Below are 21,529 nucleotides of genomic sequence, written 5' to 3'. Positions count from 1 at the left end.
CTCCTTCACTGCCACTCCTGAGAAAACTCTGGAGCCCACATATGCACAGCCCCTGCTGTTCCCAACTGTACTCAGTACTCATGCTGCCTTTTTAACTCCCTCTTGGCCACTCCGAATACTGCTCCTGTAAAAAGAATATTGTGGACATGTCATGCCATCTATGGAGGGGCCACATTAATGCGGAGAACTTGAATGGCAAACTCAGACAACAAATAGTAGTGAATTTTTTCACATCCACATCATCCGCCACACTGTGTTGTTCCATCATCTATAGAGCATTATATCATCATCTTCGGCAGCGCAGCCATGGCAAGGCAGCGTGTCACATGCATTCACGCCTAGACAGAAGTAATTCAAAACTGTTGATGAGTTTGGAATCAGGCCAAAGTGACAAAGAAAGCAGCTCAGCCAAGTGGCTAGTTGAACAAAGATAGCGAGGAAAAGCCTCTGCTGCCTAAGTATCCGAGCAAGAAGAAACTTGATGAGTGGAATTAAATTGTTTAAAAGTCCTGTAGAGTATCAGCGTATTATTAACATAGAATTTCCATGGAACTGAAGTGCCAAAACAAACCCGGCTCACCTGCGAAAAAAAAAAAAAACCCTGGCAGGGAGTGTGGAACAATGTGAAAAAAAAAAAAGAAAAAAGAAAAGAAAAGAAACTGCTGCACCTATTATGAATAAAATACCTTAAAGGGCCACTGTCCAGGGAAGGACCTAGTGTTTCGATCAGGTACCGGAGATATTCTGAGCAAAATACTACAGCGATATTTTTGTATTTGTATTTCAATGATTTTTGTATTTCAATGATGAGAGAGCATTGATTTGTATTTTTGCCGCAAAGCAGCAAAAATACAAATCAATGCTCTCTCATCCTCCCCGTCGGGAAAACAGCTTCCTCCTTTCTCTACGAGTTGCAAGGATGATGTCGTAGTCGAAAACGCCATCCATTGGTCCGTCTTGCTGTCTGAGGGTGAAGGATGGGTGTCTATCGCTCGCTGCACGCTTTTCCCTCGCCATGACAGGACTGAATCCAGAGGCGCGCGCTCCCTCTCCAGATTTTATTTTTTTTTTTCTTCGCGCACGCAGAGTGCCACACCCTATCTCCCGCCAAACGCGGAAGAGGAAGGGAAATTTGTCTTCCGGAGGCTAGACGACCGGGCAGGAGAGTGAAAAATCTTTGCGAGGGAACAGGAGGAGAGAAACACGACAAAATCGGGTGATTGCGGTGGCTGTAACTGCATTATTACTCTCTTCAAAAAACATTTTGCGGCCTTGCGTTCTGGGGGCGAAGTCTCACAGTCACCGGGAAAGAAAACATTTTCGACCGGAGGGTGGACAGTGGGCCTTTAAAGTGCTGCACACTTTGACATGCACTCAGAACTCTACAAATAATACCATTAGCAGTCTTTTTTTTGTGGTGAAGATTTATCAAAAAGTTTTCAATTCCCTCCCCACGTCCTGTAGCACATACATGTGTGAATTAAGCAAACTAAATGTTAAGCGCTGGCTCTTTCCGAACATAGCACATGGAAAAAATGGAGCCTCAAATTCCTGGCATGTTAACGAGTCAGTCAACGATAAATGACTGCCACATAACAGCAGAACAATCTCATCAAATGAGATACAGCTTAAAAACATCTAGGGATCCTGCCAAAATGAAAACTTATATGTATTAGAAGAAGCTAGGTGCAAGCACTAGCAAAGATAGCAACATGCTATATCTGATGAAGAGCAACTCCTTCCCGAATGCTCGGTATATACGCACCGCCAGCTGCCTCCGGATCCTCAGGCTCCATGGCCTCCTCATTTTCCTCATCCTGGGCCTCTTCAGCAGCCTTACGTTGAGCGGCCAGCTGTTGCCGATGTTGCTCTCGCCGAGCCTGCAGGGCCTTGAGACTCAGCTCCTGGATCAGCTGCTCAGTGGCACTGCTGAATGACATCTCCTTGTTGTTGAGCCAGTGCAGCACAAAGTTGGGCTCCTGGGACCCACCTCCTGACGCAGCCCCACTCATGCTGGGCACCAGGGGAATGTCTGCAGGGAAGCCACAACACCATGCAAGAACAGAGCTTGCTTTACTGAGGCAAGGATCACAAGGTCATAAATTCGCTACACAAACAGCTAATAACGATTTTCAACAAATTTGCCACTATTTAAAAGTGAACACACACTTTACACTGGACCCATCCATGTCAGCTGACCTGCACCTACATGTCAACTGCTACTTTGCGAGAAATTCAGGGCTTGAATTTTTTTGTAGCGAAAAGCTACACTACGCGGGTCAGAGCAGAGTTTCGCGTGTGCAAGAGCCACCAGTTCTGCGTATGCGCGAAAACCAAGTGACGTCACGAGAGGCGCAGGTGTGTAGGAGGAAAGATCGAGCCAAGGCGAAAGGCGCATCTGAAACGCCGGAACAACGCCGCGAAAAAAACGTCGCCAAGAAGCCGAACAACACGCTATGGCCACTGCTGTAGCCAGTGGTAGTCAACAAAGTAAGGAGGAGGAGCAGCAGGAGGAGGAAAACATGGAAGAAGATTCCAAGACTCACCGCAACACCGAACATGTGTTAAGACTGAGTGAAAGCACGAGTGCATCCAAAGTGTTTACGTCGGACTTTGTGAATAACCCGTTTGGCCATATTTGTAATGTGTGTGGGAGGCTATGGCACTTGAGAGACTTGACTCCAATAAGTGACAGTATGCGCAAGACGTTGAGTTTGGCATCTGTCGAGTTGAGTGGAACTGTGGCTAGGGTGTGCGCGACGTGTAAGGGATCTCTATAGTGTTACCATTGGGTATTGCTATCTCTACCCATGCCTTCCGGTTTACCAGTGTTAAACGATGTGGCGGAACCTTTGATTTCACCTCGCTTTTCACTACGTATATCCAGGCTTAATCCCTCAGCTAAGCCACAGCCAATTTTTTGGTGGTCTAACAAGGACATCCCTGCCACTAACAAAGAGCAAACATGCAATTCTTCATGACATATTTCAGGAGGAGCCAGACATGCAAAGACACCTTTAAGCTTCTTTTTCTTCTGGTCAATGTTATTAATTACTGTGAAACTGGTATGTCAGTAAAATGGGAAAATTTTATAGACGAGGACTTTATGAGGACTTTTATTAAAGTCCATTTTCTAAAGCAAGCTAAAAAATTATACTGCCTATACAATGAAATGACGAAGACATTAATGCTCATTTTGGAGCCACTTATTGAGCCATTTATGTGCCAGTTATTGTGCTGTGGGAATTCACTTATAGCAAACCTCCGACCAATCTGGCCCCCGCCATGTTACTGCAACCAGCACCTGCCAGAGCCATGCTCATGATTTTTCGAGCCTGTAAGGCTTCGAAAGGGACTGCGAGGATACCAGTGTGTCACTTGTAGACAGCCACCTGCCTGAGACATGCTCTCTCATGTTAAAAGCCTGCTAAAGGCATTCTCGTAATTTTTCAAGGCAGCGACACCTCAATTAGTCAATGCCGCTGATGCCAATAGGCCATAATTTTCGACATGGGGGTACCAGTGTTCTCCAGCAAAAAGCCATCATTCACTTTCCTCATCACATCGCTGTCTTTACCGGTGCAGTCAAAAATGACATGCATGAATCCGATGAGGCTGACATATTCATGCGACATGAAAGGTTTCTTTTCTGGGAGCTACAAGGTGTCCTCTCATTCTAGGCCAATTTGGAATGAGGGCTACGAAAATTATGCAGACAAGAAAAGCTTGCAAACTAAAACTGCAGAATATGCCCACTGCGACTCTTTAGCTTAATGCTGTGCGAGTTGTTTACAGAAATCAGACAATTTTGTTTAAGTAGCAGCTGCACAAAACATGCCCAATTTAAAAAAAAAAAAATGGTTGGAGCAAATATGCACCAGCTCTTCTCAGTAATTTAGTAACACACTTTGTTACGTCAGTGGCATTTGCTCATAATTAGCAGAATAAAATCAACCATTGTACAAAGCTACAGCGGCAAAATAATAGTTGAATCAAGATGTATGCCCCTCCTTCTGGGATTCACTTCACTGACAAATACATCCCAACATGCAGACTGAACTGAGAACTAACCCCATTGGCACTGGTTCTTTTGCATGGATCACAAATTGATGAACACTCTCGTCATGCAACATGTGGGGCTAGTATACCATATATGGGCTGCTCCCCTCAACTAGGCAACCATTAATTTGGGGGCTAAAGATCCAGAAAGAGCACACTCCCGAAGGTGATGCTAGATGAGAACAGCTGCCTGCTGCTACCTTAACCTTCATCCTCCAGCATGTACTGCTGTGCAGGTCGGGCATTTAAAGCAGAATTAAGATGCCTGCACACAGGGTGGATGACAAGGGCAGACCATGAAATGACTGTCACCAGATAGTTAAGAGCATCCCTGCAGCTTACCTGCTCATAAATTTTATATTTATAGTAGGCACCGACCCAAGCTTTAAAATCACAAGAATTTGGAGGGGCCGGCCCCAAGCAGTGGCAACAAAGATGAAAAATTTTAAAGGCATCCAAAAAGAGATGCCAGATATAGTGCCAGATGATATGGCATAACAAAGTAGTTTCCCAGGCACCATAGTAGCTAAACATTTAACTGAAAATTTCCATTAACAAGCAAATGGGAAATTGGGTGAAACAAAAAAGAGTAGCCCACTGTCGACTGCACAAGGTACGTACATTTGCAAGACATTTGCAAATGAAGTGGAAAGTCAGTGCTGCACTTGTCTTACAGATTTCTTTATTTTGTTCCTTGACCAGTCTGCATGGCCTTATTCGATGTATTACTAATTGATACTGCCGATATTTCTTATGACTACAAAGATGTGAGAAAACGCACAGCCACCCCTCGCAGCCACCCAGGCGTGCTTAGCCAATTGTTCTTATTATTATTCCCAGCTATCAACCTTTGGGGACTCTTTTGAGAACACTGCTGTCATTGTCAGGGTTTTCATTCTGTAAGCAGAAAGCACAACATGCACCAGAAAAAGTGTTACCAGTCTCAGCATTGATGCTAGCTGCCAGATGAAAATGCAAGCCCGGTGCCACGCCTGAGCCCTGGAGGCCAAAGCTGTGGAAGTCGTGCACACTGTATGTGCTTGGCAGTGAAGGGATCGTCTCACGGGGCTCCTTGCCACTCTGTGCCACCTGTCGTCTTTGGTATTCACTAAGAGACCTGCCAGAGAAAATACACACAGGGTCTCAAAATGGCTGCTGCACACTGTTAACCTCAAAAACCACATAGTACATTAAATACTATTCATATCACAAGTGCAGAGCCAAAATAGTAGTCCAGAAAGGAGCAAACAGTTTTCAGGACACTGTCATTGCCCCCACTTATCCGCAAGCCTGGCTGATTTTGACAATGCAGCCACTTTATAAGGCCAGTACATAAAAAGCAATATTAGAAAAAACACAAAAACGCATGCATTAATGCAACAAGCTGCAGTATTTTTCACATTCTAAGTTGTTACCTGCTTCTTCAACTGTTTCTGTCTGGTTTCTTGCAATCAAATTCTCATCAAACAGTTTATTCCCACTGTTAAAAGGCCAAGCTTGCATTCCTTTTCATCCTCCCACAAAATGACCTAAAACAATGAATGTCTTTCCTCCTAGTTAATAACTCCTAAAAAATATTTATATATTCTTCGAGAAGCCAGTCACTATAGAAGCATGTGAGGTAGAAAAAATTTTCGCCGAGTTCCTCTGCGATAAGGAACTGCCTGCTGAACCATGACAACTAAACGTACCCCCGTTGACTTTCTTGTAAGGGTATAGACAACAAATATCGATTACATATTTAATTCTTTGTACGACAATTAGAATTTCGGTGATACGAATTCATAAAATTCTCCGGCCAGAGTGCACTGTACAACAATGTGCATAATTTTGGATGTTGCTAATACTCTCTCACACCATTAAGAATAACACAAATGCGCGAACTGCTACCACAGTCTTGAGCAGTATGCATTGCCCGCATATTGTTGACTACATGAACTCCAGTCACGTACCATGTGCAAGCAGCAGTCCTTGGCAGCGTGCGGCCTGCATGTCGCCTATATTGCGATTTCGTGCCACAATGTATGCGCCTGAAGAATTTTGTGGCAGTATGCAACCCGCAAATCAGTAACATCATGATCACAAGTGCCACTCCATTAAGCACCACAAGCAGTTGGCACAGCACACACTGTGGGGCCACAAGGCTCGCACATCACTGTCTCCACGATCACTAGTCGTGCTGTTCATATACACAGTTTTACATGGAGTGAAGGGTGCTGCCATATTGGGGCGCTGGGCTCCTCTCGTAGCACAGGAAAGAGTTGATGACTGCCCCCTTAACAGCGCAGTTAAACCGGTTTCTCCAAGAGTTGTGAAATGACGTATAGAGAGCAGTTTGCAGCAGCACAAAGCCAGCATCTTGCTGACGTTGTGATTTTCTGGCATGCTGAACACACTGCGAGTGGCGAGTTGTGGCTGTGCAGACGTAAATAAATCTCCTCAGCTGTAAACAAATGTGCATGAATGCTGCACTGAAGATACAATGATACGTTCTGCTGACACGAATTTTCGAATACAAACTTTTTGTGACCCCATGAGATTCATATCACCGAGATTATACTGTAAGTTAAAACTATACATAGATCCCCCTTGTATGCAGCTACAAGAACTAAATAACGTGTAATTAATGGGGGTCTTGAGGAAGATCACGCGCAGACTGGTTGTGGCTAGGCTCTTCTGGCCTAGCTAGTGTGAGCCTAGTTTTCAGTATGTTTGCTTTACCACAAGGTGATTGGGACGCTCACTTACTGCCACAGCATCAAATGGAATGTGCGATAACACGTGATAACAACAAATGTCTTTCTGAGGGGACGATGCTAAAAAGCCGGCGTCTATCACGGCTCACTGCATATTTACGTTGATGATTGATGGATGGTAAGATGGGGAGGAGGGGGGTTTACACCCAGCGTGCCCTCACAATAAAATTTTTTGTCTGCACTGGATTTTTTACAGTGTTCGGTTCGTTTGAAAGCCCCGTTAATTCGAACATATTTCTCGGCCCCAATGATTTCGAATTGACAACGTTTTACAGTATTTTGAACTGCCCTTCAAACCCCATAGTTTCCCGTGATTCAGCTATTCTGTGAAAGATCTTAGAGTTAAGAATTTTTCACGGCACTGTGTGTTTCCAGCTACATTCCATTAGCTGCTAGGGATGGCAGTACTAGTAGGAACGGCAGTATCATGGCAAAATGCCTACGTTACCTCACCTCAAGGGATATCATGCAAGGGGAGTTTGAGAACCCAATATAATATAAAAAATATATATTATGATCATAATGTCATCTAGGATGGTTTATGCCAAAAATAGTCAACAGCTTCTTTGCACTTGCATGTTAAGTGCATTGCCCCAAGATCAGCAAGAAGCTGCCTTTTCTCAGCAATTCTGATGCCAGGTATCACAGGTAGATTTAACTACGTCAGAAAGCTATGGAAAGAAAAAAATATATATTCATACCCTATTCGTACCTTGGTTCTGTATTCTATATATTCTGGAGCATTATTTAATGCCTCCCACCGACTTCTGTGCCTTCTTCATTTTCATTTCTCGAATTCAATTTCTTCCTCTGCAGAAAGATCTACTGACCTTTGACATTATAGGCATTGCTCAGCTGTTGAAACCGTAATAAGTGAGGAAAGAAATTTGAATGTAAATTGTTTACTGGCCATAGCTGAATAAAATCTGATGATCTATGTCCATTGATGTCTTGCACACTGCTACAAAAAAGAAAAATTATGTAACCAAAAATTTGGTGTCTATGTTCCATTAACCACCACTCTGAAAAGCAACATGTGAGTGTATGAGTACAAGAAAGCAGTATTCATTGTGCACATTTTGTTAACAGAACAAATTAAATAAAATGCATAGTACTGTACATCACAAAGTTAGTACTTCAAATTTATTTTACATGTGTTGGCAGTGAAGCATGGTTTTTATCAGCACTGAGAAACTGAATAATTAAGGCCTATAGTTTACAAGCAGTAAAAAGCATCAGCTTATCTTGCTCATGAGCTGCGACTAAAAGTATAGCAAACAGTAGGATATATCCTGAATTTTAAAAAATTATTAATAATTTTACCTGAACTCTTTAACACTCTGAAAACTGCCTTTATCAAACACTTAACTTGACTGCATTGACCAATTATATGCTAAAAGTAATGCCGTAAGCAATTTTGTGATTGTGTCACGTAGCTATTTTTTAATAATAAGCAATTTTTGCTCTCTCAGTTTATATACAGCACACACTCGGAAAGACATCAAGCAAAGAAAAAGAGCCACATGCCACTGTTCTTAGTCATAAACAGTGCATCATTCAGTACAACACCCTTTTTTTAGCCACTAAGCATATGTTACAACCATGAAGTCCCAAAGCAACAACTTTTCCAACATGCATACTCACTTCATGTGCCGCAGCTTCTGAAGAATCCGCTGCCTGTGACGCTGTGTCTGTAGCCGTGGTGTCTGGTTGGCAAGGGCTTCGATTTGCTGCACATTGATCAGCCCATCCTCGGGAAGCAAGGTTTGGACCCAGAGCCGACAGATGTTGTCTCGACATGACGTGACCAGCATGTTTGCAACTGAGCCTCTGAGGAGCAAGAAAGTGGCACATAAGCATAACACACACACAAAAAAAAAAAAATAAACTATTAACATTTTCTTTTAAAATATTGATGTACTCTTCAAGACTGTTTGAACTAAAAAGTTTTGTTCAAATGAAGTACAGTCGAAACCCGCGATAGCGAAATCTCGAGAATACGAAATTCTCGCCGCAACGAAATATTTCCGAGATCCCGGCAAATGCCCATAGGGGTCAATGTATTTCGTATCTCTCGGTAACGAAACATTTTTGTACTGCAATCCCACGATAACGAAATTTGCTGCAGCGTCGGTCCGCATACTGTCTCCCATATTATGAATAACAGCGTCAAAAACGCACTCAAATTGAGCAAACTGCAATAGCGCGCAAACTGCAATAGTGACAAACTGCCGCTTCTTGTCATTGGCCGGAGCAAGAAGCCCCGCTGCTTTAAAGGGAACCGCACGCTGCCTGTCCAGTACACCTCGAATGGGAAGTCATGGATGACCCGTTCAATATTTTCCAGCTGGCTTGAGGCCTTCGATGCGGACATGAGAAAGGCAGGCAGGTTGGTGAGCCTTTTTTTGGACAACTGCACCGCCCATCATGTTGATATGGAGCTCACAAACGTGCGCTTGTTCTTTTTTCCGCCCGGGTGCACTTCTGTTGTGCAGCCACTCGACCAAGGCGTCATACGAAGTGTGAAGTGCGCCTACAAAGAGAGGCTAATTCAGCGTCTCATTCTTAACCTCCATCACAAGCGCCCCACCGACGTGGACTTGTTCATGGCGCTTGAGATGCTGGCCGCTGCATGGCTTGCGACGCCTCCGACCGTGATTGAGCACTGTTTCAAGCATGCGGGCTTCGCCCCCACCCAGCAGACATCATGCGTGGACGAGTCGCCAAATGAAAGCGTGCTTGAAGAGACACTTCACGATGACTGTGCTGCCAGTGCAGTGCCATAATCGCTGGCCAACGCATGGGGTGCACTTTGTGCTGTCGACACCTATGTTGTTCCAGATGGCCTCAGTGTCAATAATTTCGTTCGCGCTGATGACGACGTAGTTGTCCATGAAGAAATGACCGATGAGGCTATCATCAGCAGCGTGTGCGAAACTGACGACACCGAGGACCAAGGTCCACAACATGGAGAGACGGTAAACCCGAACCCGAGGAATGTGTTGGACGCCTTTGACACGATCCGGTCGTTCTTAGGCGCACACGACGACGACGTGGCAATGGATCACTTCTTGCAGTGTGAGAATAGAACCATGAAGTTGCTGCAAGGCAAGGCTCGGCAAACTAAGCTGACTGACTTTTGGCAATAAATTTTCTTTTTGCGGGCTGTTTTCTATCTTTTCTGTCTCATTTTCGCGGCAACGAAATTCTCGCGAAAGCGAATTTTTTTGCTGTCCCCGGCGATTTCGTTATTGCGGGTTTCGACTGTATTCGCTTAACTAAATGGTTCATGGCTGCCTAAGTTAAACAAGGCTGAACTGCATTATTATGATCCTGCAATAACGTTCATGGCAATATAATAAACAGTGAACTTGCCTGGGCATAAACTTGCTGGTCTTGCGCCATGAGAGTCCTGTCACAGCTCGTGGGTGGGCCGCGTACACAAAGCCAAAGGTGCACCCCCGATCCGCTTGCATTCCAGACATCTTGGCATTCCCGCCAGGGTCGCACACTGCATATGCATGCACATCATCACCATCATCATAAGAAAAGCTAATCTGCCACTACTCCTTTCAGCACTGCCCATAAAATGCTACATTCACCACGCCTACATCTGACTTAGACCTGAACTAAGTGGTATGAATACCATTAAAGGTGGCAAATAGGCCTTACCTTTATGCTGGCTTCTGTGCCATATCTTTACTAGACGGTCACATTTTCCAGCCGATGCAAACAGGGTGCCATCTGGTGAAAAACGCAGGAAGCTGACTGGTTGGGATGTCCTGCAGAAAGCGGGTAAAAATATAACTGCCTCCCATGGAAAAAAGAAAACTAAATATAAAAGCCCACTTTCGATAACACAGTAAAGCTATATGGATAAAGCCACTATGCACACAGAAATGTCCATGCTTCAATGTGCAGAAGAGGATGGGCCCACAGTAAAGTCAAGTTCCAGGTATTGGGTGCTGCATGGTGGGAAGGGCATGTTATATATATATATATATATATATATATATATATATATATATTTTTTTTTTTTTTTCCGCTTATAGTGCTACTATTCAGCAAGTGCTAAAAGTATAATCCAACATGGTGTGGTATGATATCTGGGGTTTAATGAGGAGGGCTCCATATTAATTTAGACCCCTTGGGGGTTCCTGCATGTACAGTAAGAATGCACAGCACACAGGCATTTATTAAATTTCGTCTTAACTAAAATGTAGCGACCAAAGCCGAGTTCGAACTCGTCGCTAAAGAATCAGCGCCTGAATGCCAAAGCCATTTAGCCACTGCAGCAGTTAAGTATAAGAAGACAAAAAACCAAAAAGTTCCTAGATAAAAACAGTGCAAACTTGATTACACCCCTGTTACATACTATATTAAAGTCACAGTCAGCTCAAAGAAAGCAGTGCCAGGTTTCCTAAACATACACTTCACAGTAAATGCGAGTGTAAAAGCATAACTGCTCCATAAAGATCATCAAGTAGGTGCAGTATTTCACTGAAGCAGTCTACAATGACAGCAGCACCATGAACAATGCTGGGAGGATTCAATCAATCAAACCAGAAACTTTTCCTCATCGCACATGAGCTGTCAGTATTTACTATTGCAGTAAAGCCTTTCACCCAGTAAACCCACCTCACGGTATGACACCTTCACTCCTGGAATTAAAATCCAAATAAGGTCTTTTGTACGAAATATGGGCTGGGCAACATAAAAATATGTCTTCGTCAAATATTCTTCCATATGTTTAATGGCCTACTACACCAGCAATACGAATGATATGGCTGTACTTTTACCCATGGGGGCAACATATATTAGGTGTTTTTATTTTTTTTACAAATAAGATGTACTCATTATGGGAGTGCTTCCATTACGCCGATCAGTGTAGAATATATCAGTACAAGCAAGCAAAGCTCTTGCATTTTAACTGAAAATTTGAATTATTGAACAAAGCAGCTCTGGTACATTATAGCCAAGGCAATATATAAGTTCTTTTAAAACTATGTAGTTGCAATGTGGTCAAACAAAAAAGGAAGCACGAGGTGGAAGACCAGAAAGTAAGCAAAATTGGAGGAACACCCGTTTCACACCTGTTCACTATTAGCCTACTATTATACAATTAAGACACCATCATCTTTGAATTAAAACCCATCAAAACCAGCAAACCATGTTCACATTGCCATGCACAAGTTACACTTATACAACTACACTCATATTTGTTATTTATACAACTATACTTATATTTAAATGTGTCGTGCCTTGAAACCTGGTACTAACAGAACAAATTCATACTTTGTCGGCACCACTTTTGTTCATACAGTCTTAAATAAGTATGACTCACTTGATTCACCTCGAAAAACTGATATTGGAGTTTTGGAACAAGAGCAGTATGAATTAATAGTCGTTTCATGAGGCTTTGGTTTCAATCGACATTTTACTTCTGATATCATTGTACAGTGATGGCTATGTGGCATCCTATTATGTCATACATGTGAATTTCACGACATGCTTTCAGCAATGCACCCAGCTACACTTCCACATTTTTTCTCCTCTTCATGTAGAGTACCTATCCTGCTCTGCAATGCTCCAAACCTGGGACAATCAAATGAAACAAAGCAAAAGCAGATAAAGGGGGCACAGTGCGCACCTGCATTGCCATATGCAGTCCCACGAGGCTGGCTCTTCAGGGAGTGGTGGTGGTGCTGCCTCGTCGCTGCCCAGGTGGAAGGAGACACTCGAATGACCGGCTGGCTGAGGCAATCCCGTTTTTCCTGCCTCTTCCCCACGCAGTGCATCACCCTCTACCTCAACAGTGCACTTCCACATCTGTATCCACTCGCCGCCGGTCAGAAGCCGGGTGCCTGTAATAAAAGGCACAACAAGACTGAGAATTGTGCCCAAGCTATCTGTTGCATTGATGTCCAATTTGGGCAACATAAACATAATTAAGAAATCTATCATATTATTCCGCACCCACTGTACAATGAGCGTACATGTCCCTAAGTACTTCAACTCTTAATACACAAAAAAGCTAGTTCATGGAACATAAAGCACTGCGGGAAAACAAGAAATACAAGAATTAATGAAAGGGTTGCTTTCCAAACACTATTATTTTTCTGACAGCTTTTTCAGACTGAAAAGAATATTACAAAAAACTTACTGCCAGAACTGCATGCATGAAGGATGAATGCAAAATATTCATGACATACTTACACATGACAATACCTTGCAGAACAATGAATGAATACTTCCACAGAAATTTATCTTACCTTCTAGATTCCAAGAAAGCACGGATACACTGTACTCCATTCGTATTGTGGCTGTCTGGATCCATTTGTAGTCCAATTTCTTGAGAAGATTGGGAAAAATATACACAAATTGAAATCCAGGATCTATAGAACTTGACCTGCGCGCCTTTCAACACTTCAAAAAGCAGCTTACATGAGCCGACGTTTGCTGGAGGAGCGGTGATGGTTCAAAAATAGCAACTTGTTTTCCATATGCAGCTGCAATCTGTAAAAAAAGAAATTAATAATAAGAATGAAACCACAGCTATCTAACACAAAATGTGCATCAAGAACGCAACAACTGGCTTAATCCCTACAGCTCGCAACTGCACGAATTCTGTGTGCACATATGGTTTGTGCACAGATTAAGAACAGCCGGTACTGAAAGTTAACCAAGCGCAGCAAACAATTGCACTAGGACTAGGTTTTGAAAGCTTAATACCAGATGATTTGAGGATTACCAAGAGCTATTATGTACACTAGCTCATTTGCTCAAAAGACGCCATATCACTAATATGGTGTCGAACATCAGCTGCTTGTAGGCTTCCAAGACAAAAACAGTGCTTGCTCTTTGTTCTAATGGGCCAGAAGAGATTCCCAAGCATACCCTGGATGGCTTTCTATGCTTGAGACAGCAAAAATCAATGCTTGGATATGCTTTACAGTCTACAAACTGATTAAGCATCTCATAGCCAAGTATGTACATATCCCTGCAGTCACTGGCTGCACTTCCGATATGGCACTTAACATCAGAAAACCTTGCATATATTATAACACAGCTGCCTTAACCACTTTTCGGCTGCAGAGCCATTAAGTAAACACCAAACGCATTACAGTATTCATCAATTCTACGCTGTCACCATTTCAAGAAACATGCAGCTGCTAGAAGATGAATACACACATAAAAAAGTAGGCGAGCAGATTTTCATAAAGAACTTTACTGTCGGTAGCAACTTTGTCGTGGAACAGACAAACCAAGAAAAAAAAGTCAAGAGTACAAACGCAAAGATAAAGCTTGCGGCTTAACTTAACGATCGAGTGCTCGTAAATAAGCGCGATACGCAAAAAGTGCGTTTTCGACAGTTTGCACCTGATATGGGTGGAATACCAAAACGAAAAGCGATTACTAAGTAGTCTATTCCAACTAGAGAAGTAGTAAATCAACCTATGCAAAAAAAAACACACACACACAAAAAAAAAAACTGTACAATTGTTATGAGCGATAAGGTCAGTGACAAACCTTGCCAATGTCCGTCGAGCAGTCGATGCAGGAGACTTGCACATTTCCATGACAAACACCAGGGATGATCTGCACTCTCTCGAAGTTTCTTGCCAATATCACAATATTGCATCCCGCACCATACACCTTGAACAACAAAATACCATTCAATGTAAGCGGAATCAGACAAACCGTTTCCTGTCAAGTTATAACTTTGAAGAATTTGACAAGTGACAGTTGTGAGCGATAGTGCAGAGAGATCAGAAATTTGAAATGTGTCGTTCGTAAGAACATTAGAGAATTTTTGCGGGGATGCTTGGGACATTTTTTAAGGGATCAGAGATACCAGTGCATAGTTATCAGCGCGCATACGAGACGAAACTTGCTAATGAGCTCTTTTTATTCGGTACACCCGAAGCCCGAAACCGCGAGCTAGGGACGGTTACTTACTGTGAAGGGGACGCCTTCGACGCTTCCGACAGAGTAGCAGTGGTCTCCAGCGTTAACTGCCCCAGTGAGCACTTGGTGAAGGTTCATAGCTGAACTACGGCGCTTGTAGATACAACCTTCACGCAATCAGAAGCCCCGGCACGCCCCCGCGGACACCAGTTTCGTTCAGTGCTGGGGCAGTGACTCCCAGTTCGTTCCCAGCCGGATCGCTGAAAGTCAGATCTCACTTTTAACAATACACCAGATTTCGGTGCGACAGAAGGACCGATAAGTTGACGCCGATAGCGTAGCAAGACAGCACATCACCTTGTGATCGGCGCTAGCTCTAGGCCTAGACTGCGGCACTGTGACGACGGTGTTCACACCGCGTCAACAAATAACCAGATCGTCCCGAATATGAAGCCTAGAAAAACCACCACGCTCCGTCCAGCCATTTAGGAGCCCCCAACATTCACAAAGCAATCAAAATTCCGTAGAATGGATAGCATTGCTGCACAAACACGGAGTCGCGGCGAACCGCGGCACGCGATTGCACACAAGCACGAGCAGACGCATGGCAGCAGTCAGTCCTTCCGTTTTCCATTCTAGTAGGCAGGTGGCAGCAGCAATACTGGCGCGAAACGAAGGAAATTTTGAATGGCGCATTACTGCCAGGTGGACGTTCCATACTAAAATGTTTAAAAATATATCTGACGTATTCGGTCAGTAACCAGTGTTACATCACTGCACTTCTACACATGAGACAGATTGTCTTTGGCACGCGGGGAACACTGCTGTTATGCTGTCACTGGCACCATGTCAGGTAGCAGCGATCGACAGCGGAAGCCGGTACGATGCACGTGGTACGATGCGACGATGCGCTTTAACAGATATATGAATCCTCTCGGTGCCATATAGATTCATCTATACGGCATCGAGACCTGACAAATTACTAGAGTCTTTACTAAATGTCTATTGGCACTTAGTAAAGATTCTCGTAATTTGTCAGCTCTACTTAAATATAAGCTGCCTAGAACCACTGCATCAAGTGGCAGGGATGCTAATATGCTGTCACAACTATAGATTAAAGAAGTTGTGTGATAAACTTGACCAGCTGAAAGAAACGTGTACTCGGACACTAGTGCGTAAGACTGGCTCTGTACAAGACACAGAAAGCGAACAACAGAGAGCCTCCCTCGAAGAACTCAGAAGTGGGACTTTTGAAAATAATGTGCGGAAGAAACACGCCCAAACGAAAGAACGAGGTCGGATGATGCCGCAGGCACTTATGCAGTGCTCAAGGAAGAGGAAGAAGGGCAAGAATCATCATTTCAGCTGGTCAAGTTTATTACACAACTTCGGGTGGTTGGTTTGGTTTGTGTGGTTTAACGTTCCAAAGCAACTCAGGCTATGAGAGACGCCATAATGGAGGACTCCGGAAATTTCAACCACCTGGGATTCTTTAATGTGCACTGACATCGCACAGCACATGGGCGCCTTGCTTTTCGCCTCCATCGAAAAGCGGCCGCCGAGGCCGGGATTCGATCCCGCGCCCTTGGGAACAGTAGTCGAGCGCCGTAACCACTGCGCCACCCCAGCGGGGTCGACTTTGTGTAAACTACCTCCACCGGTTCGCCTTCAGTTAAGTGTGCCCAGCAAAAGGACCCTAACAGCTTATCCAATCGTCTTTCATCTATAATTGTGACAGCATATTAGCATCCCTGCCACTTGATGCAGTGGTTGCTGTAGGCAGCTTATATTTCGGCGAAAAACGACAGGCAGTGAAATAATGATCTGCTAACCGCCGTGACAGAGATATGAATCATCTCAGTGTCATATAGATTAATCATATAGATTAATCTATATGGCACCGAGAGCTGACAAATTACTATAATCTTTACTAAGTGTCAATAGGCACTTAGTAAGGATTCTCGTAATTTGTCAGCTCCACGTGTCCGTAATTTGGGCAAGATAAGTGTGATGTATGAAATCATGAGTTTTCAAATACTCACTTGAATTTCTCGAAGGTTCACTGTTAAGTATCACGAGCACGACGTCGACGATGTGTTTCCGTCCGCTATTGGTCGTAACAGGTCAAATTTAAATTGACACGATAGTCTAAGATACGCGCGGTGTAATCTTTATCCACTGCTTTTTCCATGTCGGTTAGCCATTCTCGGCCATTGCCCAGAATAACGAGAATTAAATTTGCGATCATTACCCCAACTTGCAATGTGCCAATTTAAAGTGTCATTTGTGGGAGTGCGGAGATGTAAGAATGGGCCAGCTTCTCCTTGCAGCACCTAGAAAAGTGGCGATTATAAACTTTAATTACAGATTACGCACAATTTTCACATGGAACATGCGCGTACATAGCAAGCAGTATGACGACAATATCCGAAGTATTTCATGAAGGAATGCGCAAACGGAAGCTTTTATTTACGCAGGACCACAGAAATTCGTTATTTATGTATGGCATATCAGGCACCCTCGTAGCAGGTGCATGGAACTGAAACCCGATTGCAAAGATTGCAGGCTGGATCATATGCTGCAAACGCACACTGTAAATGCTCCAAATCTCTCAAGCGCACCACAAACCACCCCGAGGTTGAATGGCAAAGGCCCCACCTATGAGTGGCTTGTCGAAGTCTTACACAGCGATCGCGCAGTCTCATAATAGGTTCTTAAACAAGCGCATCGCCCGGCCTACACAGGCTGAGGAGTACGTATAATCGCCCTTGCTCTCAACAACTTGTCGCGTTACTCCGGCTGCTTACAGGGTATACACTGCGCATAGCGCGGACATAAATAATTCGCCGTCACTTACTCGTGTCGAGCCAATTTAAGTCTGTGACTACCAAAACTGTCCCCCATCTAGTAAGATCCGCCATCTGGCTTTGCCTAGGAAAGGCGGCGCAACACCGTGTTCCCGAATCTACCTCAACCGCCCATCTCACGCTATCGGCAAGTTTCCGGATTCGCACTGACTCCTCATGTGCCGAATTTGACCGCTTTTTCGCTAAGAACCGGCTGTACCAACCATCCGCAGTTTCTGATGAGGACCGAGGCTCGCTAAGCTTTACCATGGACCTCAGTTATGTTACCATGGAAACGGCACGGTTGCCGCCGGCTTCATGTGCCACCGATGCATCCCCTGCCGACGCACGCGCACACGCCGCCGAAACACACGCTCATACCTGCGAAGATTTCCAAGCAGCTGACTGGATTACCCCAAGAGGAAATAAAAATTAGTTGTGGTTAACTCTGGTTAACCCTAGTTGAATTGCGATAACGGCGGAAGCTTCTTTTGCCTGCTACGTTATTCACCTGTCACGCCCTATCAGTGTAAGGTGGTACATTATTGGGGACACTCAAACTCATCCTTTAAGAGTATGAAGCGAGAGCGTAAGCTACCAGCCCATATATAAATGAGAAGGGTTCAATGCTGCTGAACCGAATGTGGAGGGAAAACATTATCTGCCGGTGAGGAGGAGGAAGAACATTTATTTCCGCCGAATATGGTGCAGCAGCCACCTACGTGTCCGCACGCAGGTGTCCGGGGAGGCAGTCTGTCACACCGCGGCCAGAGGACACCCGGCCTCGTCTAGGAGAAGAGGTCTTCAGCCTCGGACGCCAGGCGGACGGCGAATCGCTGTGTTTTTTCGTCGGAGCTTCTTAGCGTGGTCTCCCATTCATCGCTAGTTTTAATCGCGTTGCGCCCTGGGGCACGAACGCATCTCCATATTATATGATCTAATGTTGCCACGTGGCCGCAAAATTTACAAATTTCGGTTTCTGCACCGTCCCTCTTCCGCCCTCTGGCACCCGTCCAACTCCTCCACAGGGGCGAAAAGAAATTTCGAGCTTGGAGTCTTCTCCAGTCGTACGATTCCTTTTTACTCAGGGATCTAACCGGTGGCGGATATATCCTCCGGTCTTTCTTCAAGTTGTCGGTTACATCCCTAAAGGTACCTATACATTCTTTGGTTTTAGATGTTGTGGGGGCGTCCGCAGCACCCCGAGGTAGCGAGGAGCGGGCGAGCATGTGGGCAGCCTCGTTGCCGGCGAGACCGGCGTGTGCTGGGGTCCAGATTATGGTCACGCTTTCGGCGAGAGACGACTGGTTCAGAAGTTTTGCAGCACGATTGCTGACTTGCTAAAATTTCTAACCGCCGCTTTGCTATCGCTGATGACGTGTTTCACGCCTGGTCGTGCAATGGCAATGGCTATTGCAATCTCCTCCGCCTCTACCGGCGGTAGATCTCGATTTCTTTCTATTCCTATGGCGATCCCAGTGTCCAATAGGGCGACCGAGGTTACGTCGCCTTCTTTGCCGATCGCTGCATCGGTGTAGGCGACCGATCCCGGCGGGAGTTTGTCCAATTTGTTAGCGAGGTGCTTAGCTCTGCTTTTCCTCCTCCCCTCGTCGTGTACGGGGTGCATGTTCTTCGGTATGGGCGAGACGTATAGATGCTTTCTGATTTCTCGATCTATGCTTTCTCTGACACTTTCGCCTTCCCCGGGCGCTAGTAGGTCCGAGCGTTCTTCTCCCTCTTCTTCTTCTTTCTCCTCTTCTTCTTCGCGGTTGTCCAAGGTCAACCATATGGCGACCGGCCGTGAGCTACGCGACGGCTCGAAACCTGGCATAGTATTGCTATCACAATAATTACTGATTTCCAGAAAAGGAAAGGCGTAATATCTATAACATTTGTTCTGTGGACACCTGACCGCGCCCTAAGGGAAGGGAGGGAGTCGGGGACCCGTGAAAGTTAAAGGAGAGAAAGATAGGCAGTAGTCGAGTGCTACGGCGTAATTTCCACCACCTGGGGATCTTTAGCGTGCGCTGACATCGCTAAGCACGTGGACGCCTCTTTGTTTCGCCTCCACCGAAAGGCCGCCGGCGGCGGTCGGGATCGAACCCGGGAACTCCAGTACAATAGTCGGACATCATACCACTAGCTGTACCACTGCGGCGGTGATAAGCGGAAAGGCAAACCAAAGATTCCGACAACGCCTTTTGCAACACTGGTAAGAAAGTCACAAAGTATGTTCAATATCTCCCAGGTTAAACCCTACAAAATTCTCCAAACCATTATCTCATCAGCAGACTTGGCGCCACATGAGCGACTGGCTCTGACCCTCCAAATCAAGTACCACCCGAATGATCCTGTCATGTTCGAACACAACACCTTTGTCCCTCCAACACCACTCTATCCTGAAGCTCCACTTACCGTGCGCCCATCTGTAGGGAGCATATACAGTAACTCTACTAATCTGTATGCATCCGCGCCCATCTCGTTCGCTTCCCGGCAACTGCCCACTCGGCCTCCGAAATCCGCACTCCTACACACGAACACATCCCCTTTGTCCCACCCTCGTGGGATTGGTCCGCTTATGCCGGCGCTCCTGCCACACAACTCTGAAGCTGGGTCAGAAGAGAGAAGTGACGGTTAGTGGTAGAGGACCAACTGATTGGTGTGGGCGACAGTTCGGCGACGCCCCGAAGCAGGATCACAATCACTGAGAATGAAGTCATTATCACCCAGTCGCTTGACCACACGATAAGGTCTGCCTCGCCGTGGCGCCAACTTGGCCGAAACACCTTTGGTCGCGTCACTCAAGGTGTGAGTATCCAAGAGCACGAGGTCACCTTCCCTAATGCTTGTTGGCTGCCGATGACGGTCATAACTTGACTTTTGGGCTTGCCAAGCAGCTGCTTGATTCCTGAGCATTCCTGAGGGCTTCTCCAAGGCACTGCCGCAGTTCCGCAGCAAGGGCATGGTGCGCTGCTTCTGGAGGCTCCGTGTCTTCCTTGTCATCCGCGGGTTCCCATGGAGTGCGCAACTCTCGGCCGTAACAAAGCAACGATGAAGTATATCCGGTGACAACACTTTCTGCAGTACGCATGGCAAGGCCCACCTCGGGAATATGTCTGTCCCAGTCCTTGTGGTTAGTGCAGTATGCTCGTAAACACTGCTTAGTCGTGCCATTGTGACGCTCAACCATTTGGTCAGCCGGCCGGTAAGGGACTGTATGCCGATCCTTAATTCCCCAGTATTTAAAGAGATTGCGTCATAGTGCACTAACGAAGGGTTTCTGGTGATGGCCACAGGTGTACCATGGTGGCAGAATACTTGCGCCATGAATTCTAAAATTTTTGCACTTGTGGCTGATCGTAGAGGAAACAGCTCAGGGAATTTGGTGAACTTATCTATTACTACTAGCAGGTATTTGTGGCCAGGAGGTGTAGATGGTATGGAAAACCAGTTTCCTCCCCCTTCGCCGCGACCGACCACCACCACCCCAACGAGCTTCATGGCAGCGCCGGCTCGGAGAGGAGGTAAATACCTCCCCTTGGGGGAAGGAGAACAGCGATGGGTGCGCCACCAAGACGTCTACGCGGGTTCCCGCGAGAAGACGACAGGGAGCTTCTGGATCCAGCCGGCAACGAGAGCGGTCGTCTCCCGCCGCCTCTCCCGGCAAATGCCGGGGGATAGCGGGCACAGAGAACGCTGCGCACACGGGAGGACCCGTTGTGCACTACCCCCCATCTTCTGGTTCCCAACGGCGAAGCGACCGGTAAATACCGCACGCTCTCGCCGCCTCCCGCGGCAATATAATGTCAGCGCTAAGCTCTTCCATGGGTGCTGTTCCCCATTAACTGCTCATAAGGCCCTCACGCTTCTTGCACCGAGCTTTTGTGCGCTGACAAACACCACAACCTTGCACATACTTGGATATATCCGCCCGCATTCCGAGCCCGACAAATCGTGCTG

The 21,529-nt window shown here is 45.6% G+C and overlaps 1 protein-coding gene across 1 annotated transcript in view; it reads right to left on the bottom strand.

Moving 5' to 3' along the window:
• Nucleotides 1–15,346, bottom strand: part of Rbcn-3A (rabconnectin-3 alpha) — a 122,980-nt gene extending 107,634 nt beyond the window's left edge. The window contains exons 1-11 of the mRNA XM_084593783.1: nt 15,081–15,346; nt 14,775–14,983; nt 14,346–14,471; nt 13,260–13,331; nt 13,088–13,166; nt 12,466–12,679; nt 10,488–10,597; nt 10,191–10,326; nt 8,460–8,645; nt 4,998–5,176; nt 1,766–2,032 (exon numbers count right to left, since the gene is read on the bottom strand). Of these exons, the coding sequence (XP_084449909.1) occupies nt 1,766–2,032; nt 4,998–5,176; nt 8,460–8,645; nt 10,191–10,326; nt 10,488–10,597; nt 12,466–12,679; nt 13,088–13,166; nt 13,260–13,331; nt 14,346–14,471; nt 14,775–14,861 (1,456 nt within the window). The 5' untranslated portion in view covers nt 14,862–14,983; nt 15,081–15,346. The remainder of the gene's footprint in view (nt 1–1,765; nt 2,033–4,997; nt 5,177–8,459; nt 8,646–10,190; nt 10,327–10,487; nt 10,598–12,465; nt 12,680–13,087; nt 13,167–13,259; nt 13,332–14,345; nt 14,472–14,774; nt 14,984–15,080) is intronic.
• Nucleotides 15,347–21,529: the final 6,183 nt, after the last annotated feature.

The sequence above is a fragment of the Amblyomma maculatum genome, chromosome 2 (assembly GCF_055883805.1).
Source record: "Amblyomma maculatum isolate TAMU_Amacu chromosome 2, ASM5588380v1, whole genome shotgun sequence".
NCBI classification, from domain to species: Eukaryota; Metazoa; Arthropoda; class Arachnida; order Ixodida; family Ixodidae; genus Amblyomma; species Amblyomma maculatum.
The sequence above is the reverse complement of the archived record's forward strand: the minus strand, read 5'-3'. Positions and strand labels throughout refer to the sequence as shown.